Raw genomic sequence first — 14,120 nt, 5'->3', positions numbered from 1 at the left:
TTTTCTCCAAAGAGGACAGTTGCTCAGGTTCAATCACAAGAAATGGGATTTTCACCAGTGTTGTTTGTTTTTAGTCAGAGGAACTGTTTCTGCTGGCAAGAGTGAAAACCTGTGAGCTTATATTTGTGTGAGAGGAGGTGTGTGTGTGAACACACCAGGGCAACATGTTTGCAGGCCGTGCAGGTTCTGCGGCTACCCCAATGGGTGCAACGGCAGGGAAGAAGCGCTTCTCAATGGGCGACCTATATGCCCTCTCCAGGAAGAGCCGTGGGGGGTCCTCAGGTGGTGGGGGCAGGGGATCCGAAGCCGGGATCCTGGCTGGGCAGATCCTGGACGCGGCTAAGAGGCTCATGGAACGCAGAAGGCTGGAGCTGTACCTTAGAGAGGTTAACCTGTCAATCACTGACACCACAGCGGACCGGACTAACATGGCATACAGGTGATCTCTGTCTTTCACACACACACATGCTGTATACATTATGCAATGTAGTACAAAAATATGGTACTGTGTGTGGTCATGTGGAGCCCATGTGAGAAATATTATTCATTATTATTCACAGTTGCACAGGTGACACAATTTGCTGACAAAACAACACATGCACCTTCACCTTCATAGACATAGGCTACACATGAGAGTTTTTTTTGGAAACAGTAATACATTTGCTGCCGTTCAACGTTGGATTTTTCCTCATTGTTTTCATTGTAAGATTACAATAAATCATCAACAGATTATTTTTTATACCCATTTTTAGCCAACTTTATCAAAGGCAATAATTATTTATTTATTTAGTTTATTTATTTTTTTGAATATGACCGTCAACTCATTCGAATGTCACTCAGCAATGGTATGACATCAGAAAAATGTGCAGTATCCAGAGCTGTGCGTGTGTATATATAAATACAGTTACAGTATGTGTTTTAAAAAACACACTGCTATTAGAATAGCTGTTAAATCCATAATATCAATGCATTGGGAACACTGCACATTCAATGTCAAATCAAAACATGACCAAAATTGATCAGTTTGTTTTATACCTTTACAGACATACACAGTATGACATCCAAAAAGTTAAATTTTGCTCTCGCCTGACCAGACTACATCAGAATCAGAGAATCAGAATCAGAATCAGAATCATTTTTGTTTTTTTCTTTTCCACATGAAAATGAAAAGACAAGGAATTAGACTTGGTTAAATGGTGCAAGACACATAAGAAGTATTTAAATACAATATTATATATAATATAATATATAATATAATATAATATAATATAATATAGGCCCATTACATTATAGAAATATGACAAAGTGCAGCTGCAGGGACAAAAACACTATGCAGAAAGGGGGGCTATGTTTTGTTGAGGACACCAATTGCAGAGGGGAAGAAACCGTTTTTGTGGCGTGAGGTCCTGGTCATGATGGACCGCAGCCTCCTGCCAGAAGAAAATGTCTCAAAAAGACTGTGTCCGGGGTGGGAGGGGTCTGCAGCAATCTTTCCTGCCCGCCTCAGGGTCCTGGATGTGTACAGACTTTGGAGAGAAGGCAGGCTGCAGCCAATCACTCTCTCAGCAGAGCAAATGATGCGCTGAAGTCTTCCCCTGTCCTTGGCAGTGGCAGCACCAGATGGAGATGGAGGAAGTGAGGATGGATTCTATGATGGTAGAGCAGAAGTGCACGAACATCGACTTTGGCAGGTTGAATTTCCTCAACTGCCGCAAGAAGTACATCCTCGTGTGTGCTTTTTTGATGAGGGAGCTGATGTTCCCTCTTCAGATCATGTGGGATGATGGTTCCCAGGAAGCGGAAGGACTCCACAGTGTTCACTGGGGAGTCATGGAGTATGATGGGGGCTAGTGAGGCTGGATTCCTCAGCAGCATTCAGCTCTAGATTGTTGTCACTGCACCAGGTCAACAAACTGTCAATCTCTCTACTAGGCAGACTCATCTCTTCCAGAGAGGAGTCCAATGAGGGTGGTGTCATCCGCAAACTTTAGGAGCTTGACAGACGTGTGACTGGAGGTGCAGTGGCTGGTGTACAGGGAGAAAAGCAGGGGAGAAAGAACACAGCCTTGCAGGGCTCCAGTGCTGATTGTTCGATGATCTGAGACATGCCTGCCCATCTTCATATGTTGCTTCCTGTCAGACAGGAAGGCAATGATCCACCTACATTCACTCAGTATTTCATAGGCTTGTCCAAATGTTGTGTAGCAAACTTTAAGCTTCAACATGATTTTTTTTAGTAGAGTCATGCAGGGTGAGCATTCAATGAGGCCATGGCGGATGAGTGCATTACCTTTGATTTTCTCTGTAATAATTGTACCTGCTGCCTCCAAGTTTTTATGGCGCTTTCTCTGAGTGGTCCTTGGCTCTTGGGCTACTCTTCTGACTATCCTTCTGACTCCCTGGTCAGAAATCTTGCAAGGAGATCCTGTGCATGATGCAGTGATGTTCCTTCCACTTGCAGAAAATGGCCCCAATACTGCTTACTGGAAGATTCTGAAGTTTTGAAATGCACCTGTAACCAGTTCCATTGATATGTTTTGCAACAATAAGATTGTGAATGTCTTGGGAGAGCTCTTGGCTTTTGTCCATCATGAAATGTTTCTTGTGTGACACCTTGGTAGCGAAAAACCTTTTTATAGCCCATCAATATGTATTAACCCAGCTTATATTAATTTGCACAGATAGGAGGGATAATTACTTATTAATCTTCCTTTCCTTGAATTTCCCCTGGGGATCAATAAAGTATCTATCTATCTATCTATCTATCTATCTATCTATCTATCTAAACTCTAACTGCTTATAGATTTCAGCTTGTTCTGTGGCTTTCCTTGCCTTGGTGTACTGCTTTTTCTTAGCGTGTTCAATACTTTTTTCCCGTGTCATTTACACTTTATTACACATAACTAATTACCTGAGTTAATACTGATGTCTGATGAAAATTTCATGCAAATAGTATACTTAATCAATTTTTTTTAACATGTTCAGTACTTATTTCCCCCGCTGTGTATATATATATATATATACACACATTCACATATACACATATATATATATAGGATATATATATATCCTGTTAAAATTACTGTAATTACCGTACAGTAATTTTAGGGTACATTTTCTTAGAGTAGAATAATTACAGTGGTTGACCCCTTACGTGGTGTGTGTGTGAGTGTGAAGGGGGTGGGGTCTTGCATATTTAACACAGATGTTCTCTTACACATGAACACTTTAATTCACCGTCACATCTGGTGTGGGTCATCACTGCTCTAGAACAGGTGTCCTGTGCCGCACATGTGAGCAGTCATATGGCCCCCAGCAATAGAGCACAGTTGACTTGGGCTGCCTTCTCTATATAGTGACATTCATTATCACCATGGCAGCAAAGGCCTCTATCAAGGCCTCTATCATTGACTCATTGACACGCTCTCTCTCTCTCTCTCTCTCTCTCTCTTTCTCTCTCTCTGTTTCTCAGACACCTTTCTCAGGCTTTTTCCTGTTAACGTCTCTAGAATCTGAAGTTTGTTGGATGGACAGGTGTGTGTGTGTGTGTGTGTGTGTGTGTAGGGGTAGATTTGTTCCCTCGGAAGCAGGATTATAACAGAAAAAAAGCAGAAAAGAGAAAGAAGACTGGAGGAAGAAAGGGACAGTGGACTGCGTGAGCTGTACAGGCTGTTCAGCCATGTTAAGTTCAAAGTGTGTAGGGAGCTAGTGAACATAGCTACATCACTTCACCGGAAGTTCAGTAGATGATCCGAGGTGGCCGTATTTGCAGATAAACATCATTTGTTTGCCTTTTTTATACTTGGATTTTAGACCCAGTACATTCTAAAAAGCTGTTATTGTAATCCCAAAACACGTCTAAAATGAGCCAACTATTTTACATTAGCAATCTAGCAAGCTAACCATCCACTGTTTTGAATGCATAATGTGTTGGACGCGTCTTGTGAAATATCAAACATCTCTATGGCAACTATGGACTGGCAGGGCATTCCAAATAAAACTGTTTTAGCGATCGAGTTCCCTATACATTTCCTTGTGAATTTTACACCCTGTGCACTTGGAAGGGAGTAGGGAATTCAGTGTAGGGACCATTGTAATCGGAACGCAACCAGAGAGAGAGAGGGAGAGAGAGAGATACAGACAGAAAGACAGAGAAAGTGAGAGAGGGAAGCTTGAATTAACTTTGTTTGAGGGCTGTAATTGTGCAATGAGCAGAGGAATAGTGTGTGTGTATGTGTGAGAGAGAGAGAGAGAGAGAGAGAGAAATATGTTTGAGGGAACAGAGTGCCCTTATTACTCCTGCCATCTGTCTATAATCCACTGGCAAACAGGGGAGAGAGAGAAAATGTGTGAGGGTGTGTGCATGTGTCTGGTGTTTGACAAAGAGGGGCACAGACAGACAGATAGACAGAGAGAGAGAGAGAGAGAGAGAGAGAGAGCCTTTGTGTGTGTAGGGTTGGTGTGTGAGGTTTGTGCTGTCGGCAAGTATTGAATGTCCTCCTCAAAGTCAGTCTGTTTCTGAGTGGATTCATTCACATTTGTTCTGGAGGCATCCACTTGTGCGCATGCGTCTCTGTGTGTCTGTGTGTGTGTGTGTGTGTGTGTGTGTGTGTACAATGTAATGACCCCAGCAGAGGGCAGTGTGTTAAAGAGTTTCTGGTAAAGAGACTTCGCTTCTCTGCGTTTTGGCTAAGATCAAGTGTAGTATCTGTAGGATCAAGTGTAGTATCAAGTGTAGTATCTTATCAATTTAATATTTGATACGTGTTCTACCCGACGACTATATATTAATCTGATTTTTGGAACCGGAGGATTGCCGGTTCGAACCCGACCAGTAGGAACGGCTGAAGTGCCCTTGAGCAAGGCACCTAACCCCTCACTGCTCCCCGAGCACCGCTGTAGCAGGCAGCTCACTGCGTCGGGATTAGTGTGTGCTTCACCTCACTGTGTGTTCACTGTGTGCTGAGTGTGTTTCACTAATTCACGGATTGCGATAAATGCAGAGACCAAATTTCCCTCACCGGATCAAGAGTATATATATACTATACTTATACTTGGATCTGAGCAAGTATTGAGCAAGACAGTAATTAAAGCTTAAAAGCTTACTCTTCTCTGACATGTTAACCTTAAATATTTACTGAGGGGATTGTGTGTGTGTGTGTGTGTGTGTTGGGGCTGGAATGTGTGTGAGAGAGAGCGTTTTTGTCTGTTTAGTTTGCTGTTGTGTGTGTGTGCCTGATTGCAGTCTCTGTGTGTCTGTGTCTATATCAGTATTTGTGTGTGTGTGTGTGTGTGTGTTTGTGTCTCCAGGGTATATGTGGTCCATATTTCTACCTTCTATCACAAAGGCTGAATCAGCAACCTTCTACAATCCTCTTCTCTCTCTCCCTCTCTTCTCATCTTCTCACCCTTTTTCTCTCCCTCCTTTTTCACTTTCACTCAGTGGTGTAGTCTAGTTAGCTGTAGTGGGTATACTGTGATCCAGTGGCGGACCGTGCGTTCAGTGGTTAGGCCTTCAATGATGACTATTTTTTGACAAAAATAATAATAGGGGGGCGTTACGGCGGAGATTTTTTTTTTTTACATTTCAGCGTTAAAATGTGTGCAATTTCCCAGCATTTCATGGTGGGGGAATAGTTTTCTCTCTCTTACGCGAGTCTGTAGCACTAGAATCTTCGTTACACAAACAATTAATGCTCCGATTGCTTATTGGTTAACAGATCACCCTCAGCAGCAAAGTAGGCTAGGCTATTTATTTACCACCCATATTCACAAGTACATTATATTAACTTCTGCCTGCTGCTGCCAGTAAAGACGTGCAATTTAGTCCATGTCATATTGAAAGTGAACACCAAGTGTACTCAAGTATGGGTTTGTGCAGACTACTTTGAAATATTTAGGCTATCGGTTGCCTAATTTATGTTCATGTCTCGCACGCACATATAGCACTGCCACCGGTCTACAATGATGTGTCCAAATCATTTAGTAGCCTAGTTTAATCTGACATCAGCAAACTTGCTTCAGACTGTGGCTCTCCTATTTAGTTGTTGCTCTAACGTTAACGTTACAGTGCAACTGTTCTAGGTACGCTGCTCTGATTACTCACGTGAAACTACAGTAGGCTACCCTACAGTGTTTGCCAAGCGTAGGCTATTTCGCGGTACACTATGAGAAAATGTCTCAACAGAAATTATAAAAAAAAAAATGTCACATCACACCACCATGCTATTAAACATAAAAGTCACCAGATGTATTGCCGTATATCTATGTGTATTGCCCTAATGCTGCTAATGCTTGTTGGCTATTTTAGAATGTCTGATATCCTGGTCTGATGGTCTGATTTCACCAATAATTTCCACAAAACTCAGAGAGATAAAAAGTCAGACTAAACTAGCAGGGCAGGGAATTAACCAAAGACGATCCAGACATCTTCACCAAAGCCACCAACTCCTCAAGCTAGCATACAGTAGAGTAACCAAGCAGACACTGCAGTCTGCAAGCAGCACAAAAACAGTTTTTATATAGAAAAGGGCCAGATAACAAGCATCTATAGTACTACTGTACTACAAGTCTATGTTATCAAATAAACATGAAACAAAACTTACCAATTCCTGCATAGGTTACCAGCTACGTGTTCACACAATCTGCCAATCAAATCACATATTGGACAGCGGTGGGATATCAGTAGTCGAGAACGATCGGGGAAGGAGAAGCAGAAGCAAATAATAAATGCTAAAGTACAATGTTATTAAATACACTATTATTTTTCATTCGTTTAAAAATAGTTAGGCCTTCAGAGAAGGCTTTGAAGGCCCTGACGGTCCGCCACTGCTGTGATCAACCCCAAATGTTAATACATATCCTTGCCTACCATATTTTCCGGACTAAGTCGCTCCGGAGTATAAGTCGCATCAGTCAAAAAATGTGTGATGAAGAGGAAAAAACCCATATATAAGTCGCACCGGGCTATAAGAAATTTTTTAGAAATTTATTTCACAAAATCCAATATGAAGAACAGACAGAGACTATGTAACTGGACACATAGAGGCCAAAAAGATTGAGAATTCTACCGGGAATTTTGAAGACGGACGAAGGAGTGAAGGGCCCGACAGTTATGTAAATCAATTTACAGAAAATTCACTGAACTAAAATGCTGATGTGGTACATGAAAATGTAGCGATAAATGTGTAGAATGCAATGCAATCAAGCATTTTGGGCGATGTGGAGGCACAAGCCGGCAGCAGAGCAAATTCTTGGGACTCTGAGAATGAGAGAGAGAAAAAGATTAAAAGAGAGATTTTGAAAAAGAAAGTGTGAACTTTCAACAATGCATACTAAGGAAGCTACCCTTATTTTAGAGACTGTTCATATGTCTTGTTTAACCAGTAGCCTATGGACATTTAATCTGAAAAGGCAAGTTATTCAACTCACACAGAATGTGACCAGGCATCCTGGTTTAACCGGGACAGTCCCTGAGATGCATGTGCAAAGTCCCGACAAAAAGCCTGTCAGGATGCTAAAATGTCGCGGTTTACACCAATGCGTTTATGCGTGTGCCTGCATGTGTGTGTTTACTTATCCACATGCCTGTGTATGTGTGTATCATGCTTCCCCCGTCCCATCCGCAGCCAACCTTACAGTATATCTCTGTAAACATTATTGCAATGCCTCGTCATATATGCCTCGTTTTAATGGTTAGGATAATGCAGAAGAGAAAGTCATCGTTGTCAAAATAACCTATGGCTGTGAGTTTTGTTTTCAAATGTTTTATGCATGTCTGGATAACGGGTGAGGAAGAGGCACCTGGTTTGGGATTTAATTTACGTTTGGACTGCTTGATTATATTGTTAAATGTTGGGACTGATGGCCACTGAAATCTGTGGGGTATTTGATGGTTCACAAGTTGGTTCACAAGTTTCATGTAATTGAAGGAGTGTCGGGATTTCAATCCGCTTATTGCGAGACAAGGCATCCACTTTCATTCATTCATGGAACGTGCACTGTGCTGTAATGGAAACCTTATTGCGTATAGCCAACTAGGTCTACGATAGCCTAAATTTAGTTATTTTTTTAATTATGCATGATTTACTTTTTTATCAAATTTGTAGGCTGGAATGCCTCGCAGCTACCCTGAAATCCAGAGTTCTTGCGAGAGCACAATGGAATTGTCTCTGCGAGACACTCTGGCAAAGAGCAATGATGCGCGTTACTTTTACCCCAACGTTCTGGGGAACCAGCTAAATTAAAGAAGACAGTGCTGCAATGTTGGAGGACAGTACACATTGGTCGTAGTGTTATCCGATTGCGTCGAAGTCCGAAATCATTCAGAGTAAACATGGTCTAGTGTTATCCAATTGCGTGCAGTGAGATTTTTAAATGCATGCTTGTTGCCGCCCCTCGAGTTGGGCCATTACATTGTTCTTTGCCAGACCCTTAATCTTTCTAGATTATCAGGGTCTGGATTTTCCAGGCTACCTCGCAGCAACAGTTGTGTTTAAATGCAGGCTACTGCTTAAACTTCTGGCAAGCTCAGAAGGGGGCGGGAAGCGTCTGGTGAGAGCGACGCGTTGGAGACCTGTGGTGTAGGACAATGACTTTTGATTGGCAACAATATTAAACCAACCAACAATATAAAATATTAAGAAGAGCTCTTTTATGAGTTAAATCGAAACAATGTAGGCAATTATTACCGGCCTTTATTTGTCCGAATCTGAGGCCTGGCTATAAATAGAATCCCGGCCATAATTTGAGGATTTAGATATGCACGTGTGTTTCAGGCATAGTGCAAGCCCTAATCTCGCCTAATGCTAATGTAATAAACTCCGGGTTAGCTACTGAGCAAGCTACTGATGAGATTTGATGCTGTTTTGAACAATATTACTGGGAATATTATTTGGGAGGCGTTTCGCTCATGGCCCTTAGCTAATCCACTGTTTGTGATTTAGAGCTACAGTATAGCGTATACTGGAGCAAGCTCTGTAGTTCAACGAAACTGTTGATCAACGAAAAATGTCTCCACGGCTTATTTGATGTGTTTTAATACAGAAAAACACCCTTGGGTCAATTTTTGCTGGAATTACACTTTAAAAAGGGAAAGAAAAAGGATCTCTCTGGTACTGAAAAGTGTGAAATTGTGCACTACCTTGGACAAAGTATGAAAACATTGGATATTTCCCAAAAACTCATGCTTAATCATCGTACTGTGAAGAAATTTGTCGCTAATTCAGAGCACAGGCGGGTTCGTGCAGACAAAGGCATAATAAGGAAGGTTTCTGCCAGACAAATTCATAGGATTAAGAGAGCAGCTACTAAAATGCCATTACAAACCAGCAAACAGGTATTTGAAGCCACTGATGACTCTGGAGTCCCGTGAACCTCAAGGTGTAGGATCCTCAAGAAGTTTGCAAGTGTGGATAAACCTACTATTCGGCCACCCCTAAACAATGCTCACAAGCAGAAATGGTTGCAGTGGGCTCAGGAATACATGAAGACTCATTTTCAAACAGTTTTGTTTACGGATGAGTGCCGTGGAACCCTAGATGGTCCAGATGGATAGAATACTGGATGGTTGGTGAATGGCCACCATGTCCCAACAAGGCTGAGATGTCGGCAAGGAGGTGGCGGAATCATGTTTTGGGCCGGAATCATGGGGAGAGAGTTGGTAGGCCCCTTTAGGGTCCCTGACAGTGTGAAAATGACCTCGGCAAAGTATGTAGAGTTTCTGACTGACCACTTTCTTCTGTGGTACAAAAAGAAGAACCGTACCTTCCATAACAAAATCATCTTTATGCATTGCAATGCACCATCTCATGCTGCAAAGAATACCTCGGGGTCATTGGCTGCTATGGGCATAAAAGGAGAGAAACTCATGGTGTGGCCCCCATCTTTCCCTGACCTCAACCCTATTGAGAACCTTTGGAGTATCATCAAGCAAAAGATCTATGAGGGTGGGAGGCAGTTCACATCCAAGCAGCAGCTCTGGGAGGCTATTCTGACATCCTGCAAAGACATTAAAGCAGAAATTCTCCAAGAACTCAATGAATGCAAGAATTGTGAAGGTGATATCAATGAAGGGGTCCTATGTTAACATGTAAATTGGCCTGTTTAAGAAGCCCTATGCAGGTCTGCTTATTGCTTCGCTATTTCTGGGTTTTTGCCTGATTTGGGCTCGCATTTTTCACGACATAGCTCCCTCTGCAGCTTCGGTAGCAAGTGACTGCTTCGCTAAACTGCCACTAGCTAGCGAGCTAGCCATCAAGAAACCAAGCAAAACACATACAGGGCTCACAATAAAACGGTCGAGCAAACACATTGTTCAAGAGACTATCAAACCACATTACAAAAACGAAGTTCACTCAAGGGTAGGCTACTTACAATTTCAACAGCAACAAAGCCAAGTCTGAGTCCGTTTTGCAGTCTTTTTAGAAACTACAATCTGACTACATTTTCGAGGCGCGACTGGATACTTCCACTGAGTCACATCCGGATTTGTTCGGTCCGGGACCAGAAAAATGCATATTCGGTTTTTCCGTGGAGAAGCACTAGGGGGAGACGAAGCACCCACCAAACGACCCAAAAAGTGTATAAGTGTATAGTGTATATATATACTCTTTTGATCCCGTGAGGGAAATTTGGTCTCTGCATTTATCCCAATCCGTGAATTAGTGAAACACACTCAGCACACAGTGAACACACAGTGGGTGAAGCACACACTAATCCCGGCACAGTGAGCAGCCTGCAACAACAGCGGCGCTCGGGGAGCAGTGAGGGGTTAGGTGCCTTGCTCAAGGGCACTTCAGCCGTGCCTACTGGTCGGGGTTCGAACCCCCAACCCTCCGGTTACAAGTCCGAAGCGCTAACCAGTAGGCCACGGCTGCCCCAAAAGTGTTGTAGAACCATCAGAACGACTCTCATCCTGCATAATTAAGGTCATTTTTGCTAAAATTGTTGCATAGGGCTTCTTTAAGATGTTTTTGATTGAAATAACTTTTGATTTAATTTATATCACCTCATAATGCTGCAAATTCAACAAATGACCATTTAGTTCTTTACATAATAATTTAGAACAGTGCATTTTGAGTTTTTTATTTTTGAAAAAAATACTGTTATCATTGGGAGGTTTGTTCAATAAAATTCGAATGAAAATTATACTGACTGTCATTTGCATCAACTATTTAGGAAAATCTGAGAAAAATGTAATTTGCATAATAATTTGGAACGCAGTGTATGTCTCTATCACTGTTATGTACTTCTGTCCCCTTTTCTATTCCTCTCGTATGTAACCTTTCTCATCTATTGCTTTTTTCTCTGTATCACTATCCTCCTTTGTTTCTCACCTCCACTCCCCTCTCTCCTGCATGCTCTCGCTCTGTCCCAACTCCCATCCTCCCTTTCTGCTTTTTCTTGGAACTGGAATTTAGGACTAAAATAATTTCCCTGCATTTTGATGCCTAGGGCAAATTCTCACCATGGTTCCATCCCAATATTTCACACACGCCACCCCACCATTAAACCATAACACGCACACACACACACCACACCTCATCAATGTTAAACACTTTTATACAGAGGCGATGGGATGCTTTTAACCATCAGAATTGTAATTCTCTTTTCTCTTCTCTTCTATTTCTCTCTCACAGCTGAGATTTTTTTTAAAAGTCTAGAAAGTTCCAGCTCAGAGCAGGCCCACTATGTTTGTATAGAACTAGGTATCTCCTCAGACTGTTTGCAAGTGTTTGTAAATATTCACAGCAAACTCAAATGTTTGGGAACATTCGCCTATGGTTGCAAATTTGAATACACCTCAGATAAAGTTCTAGTCCAGATAAGGCCCGGTCCTGATTTTGATCTACACTAGTAATATCTGGGTAACCTCCCCTATCCAGGTTCCGCTCCTTTTCTGAACTAAAGCTGCTGTACTAGTTGTTGTTAGCAAGCCTAACCAGAGACTTTCTAACGAGGAGACACAGCACTTAAATAATCCTCCATAGGAAATGTATGGGGTTAGTTTGTAACACCAATATGGCAGTTGTCTACACATATCCCGCATTGTCTAAACATACACATATAATACATTGTGCCAATCATATGGTATGTTGTGAATACATTGTGCCAGTTATGCATTCTTGCAGCTTGGTGTCGTGAAGCCTTGCACACACACAGTGTGCCCAAAATAGCAGCCTGATAACTGCCCAAAGTGCATTGCAAGATGGCTGCCTAGTGGGGGGGGGGCTTGCCTTAAAGGACTTTGGTCTAGCTTACTTCTGCCTGTATTACCTGATTTTGACAACACCATCCCTGCAGTGTGCTCTGGAGATTTGAAATAATAGCATGGCTTGAAGTTTTCAAACACGGCCTGATTTCAGGCATGGGCAAGACAGTTTAAGATTTGAAATAGATCATTATAGTCAAGTCAAGTCAAGTTTATTTAATTCAAGTCAAGTTTAGTTTATTTATATATTATAGTTACTTCATTATTCATAATTCATTATAGCACAGGCTAAATGTGTACCTTTCTTTGAGCCCTGTAATAGGGATGGGATGTCCACCTCATTTGTATCCTGACTGGCTAATGTATAATTATGTTTCTTCATTACCGAGCCCAGAACATACCCATTTTGCCATGTAAGCTAGTGTAGCCATAGATGTGTATATTTCAGTTTTAAAAAAAGCATCCCATACACTGTCAAGACATTTAAATATTTTGAATATTATACTAAACAAAGCTATGCATTTATTTTCTATTTTCAGTCTTTTCGTAATGAGATGACAGTACAGACAGCAGCCTTTATAAAGGTAGCAGAGATGGTAGCAAAATAAATAAATAGTGTCAGCATAGTATTTCCTCTCTGCCTACCCCTCCATAGTATACTACAATCAGGATTGTGCAAAATTCCAGAATTGAATTGAAACTGGCTCTTAAATTCCAATTCAATTCTTGAATTTGAACAGGAACAGGAAACAGAATTGCAATTAGAATTTTGCCAACCCTGACTACAATCAGCATGCATCTGTATACTCAGTTTTGTGTCTCTTATGCAACCTACATATTGCCCCCCTTGTTCGGATGTCATTGGTCTCTTCGTACAAAACATCCCCTACAGCCCACAATCTCCTCTCTAATCCCAGTACAGTGTAATTGACCTAGGCTCATATAGGGTCACTGGGGTGACTGAACATATGTTGTGCGGACGATCCTTTAATCCCCCTTTTCCATGCCCACTCGTTTTACTCCTTCCCCCTCCTTTTCCTCTCCTTTTGCCCATCACTCTCTTTTTCTTCAGAAGTGCTCTGTTTGCAACCCTTTTGTGGCTGATTCCTTTTAAAGCTGTTTTTAAAAACACCTTTGTGGTGTGTGTGTTTGAGAGAGAGAGAAAGAGAGAGAGAGAATGTGTGTGTGTAAATGCAAGTGCCACAAAGGTTCTAAAGTGCACTTTTAAAAAAATCTACGGGCAAGGGTTACCATAAGCAATCAATACTACTGATTGATCTTACTAATGGAGTAATGTGTTTATTTTGTTTAGTGTGTGTGTGTGTGTGTGTGTGTGTGTGTGTGTGTGTGTGTGTGTGTGTGTGTGTGGGTGTGTGTGTGTGTGTGTGTGTGTGCGCGCGCGCGTGCGCGTGCGTGCGTTTGTGTGTGAGAGAGAGACAGAGAAAGAGAGTCCACCTCTCTCTCACCTTCTCTGTCCAAGAAACACACTCATTACTTTGTTCTCTTTGGGTATCCCTCCTCTTCATTTAAGATTATGAAGTCATCACCATCATTCTTATCATCTCTTCATCCTATTCTCACACATGCAACATATGGTTCACCATGGTAACTGCCTCCAGTATAGCTGGTGGAAAAGTTTATGTTGGGTGACCATTTATTGAATGTGTAATGATGGCAGTATTAATAACAACATTTTGTACTATTCCCACAAATCTTTCAGTAGGCTAACACTGTCCAATTAAAATCCCACATTTGTACACCCAGGATGTAGCCATTCAGATATAATGCAGCAAGATGCTGGAATTGTATGATCTCTGTCAAAATATTACAGTTATGCTAATCTAGTTAGTATTATGCTAATCTACTTAATAGTAATTAGTTATGCAGCTATCAACACACTCTCTTTCTC

At 41.7% G+C, this 14,120-nt stretch overlaps 1 protein-coding gene and 1 pseudogene across 1 annotated transcript in view; both read left to right on the top strand.

Annotated features, from left to right (window-relative positions):
- Positions 1-329: 329 nt before the first annotated feature.
- The window catches only part of LOC143101364 (voltage-gated potassium channel subunit beta-3-like), a 194,766-nt gene continuing 180,975 nt past the window's right edge, over positions 330-14,120 (top strand). The window contains exon 1 of the mRNA XM_076264659.1: positions 330-439. Coding sequence (XP_076120774.1) covers positions 351-439 — 89 coding nt within the window. The 5' untranslated portion in view covers positions 330-350. The remainder of the gene's footprint in view (positions 440-14,120) is intronic.
- LOC143101369 (U2 spliceosomal RNA) lies at positions 4,670-4,832 on the top strand (annotated as a pseudogene).

Source organism: Alosa pseudoharengus, unplaced genomic scaffold (assembly GCF_046254945.1).
Source record: "Alosa pseudoharengus isolate Yale_2024_CS ecotype anadromous, Long Island Sound unplaced genomic scaffold, YU_APseudo_1.1 YU_APseudo_1.1_scf_33, whole genome shotgun sequence".
Lineage (NCBI taxonomy): Eukaryota > Metazoa > Chordata > Actinopteri > Clupeiformes > Clupeidae > Alosa > Alosa pseudoharengus.
This window is presented reverse-complemented; position numbering and strand designations above follow the sequence as displayed.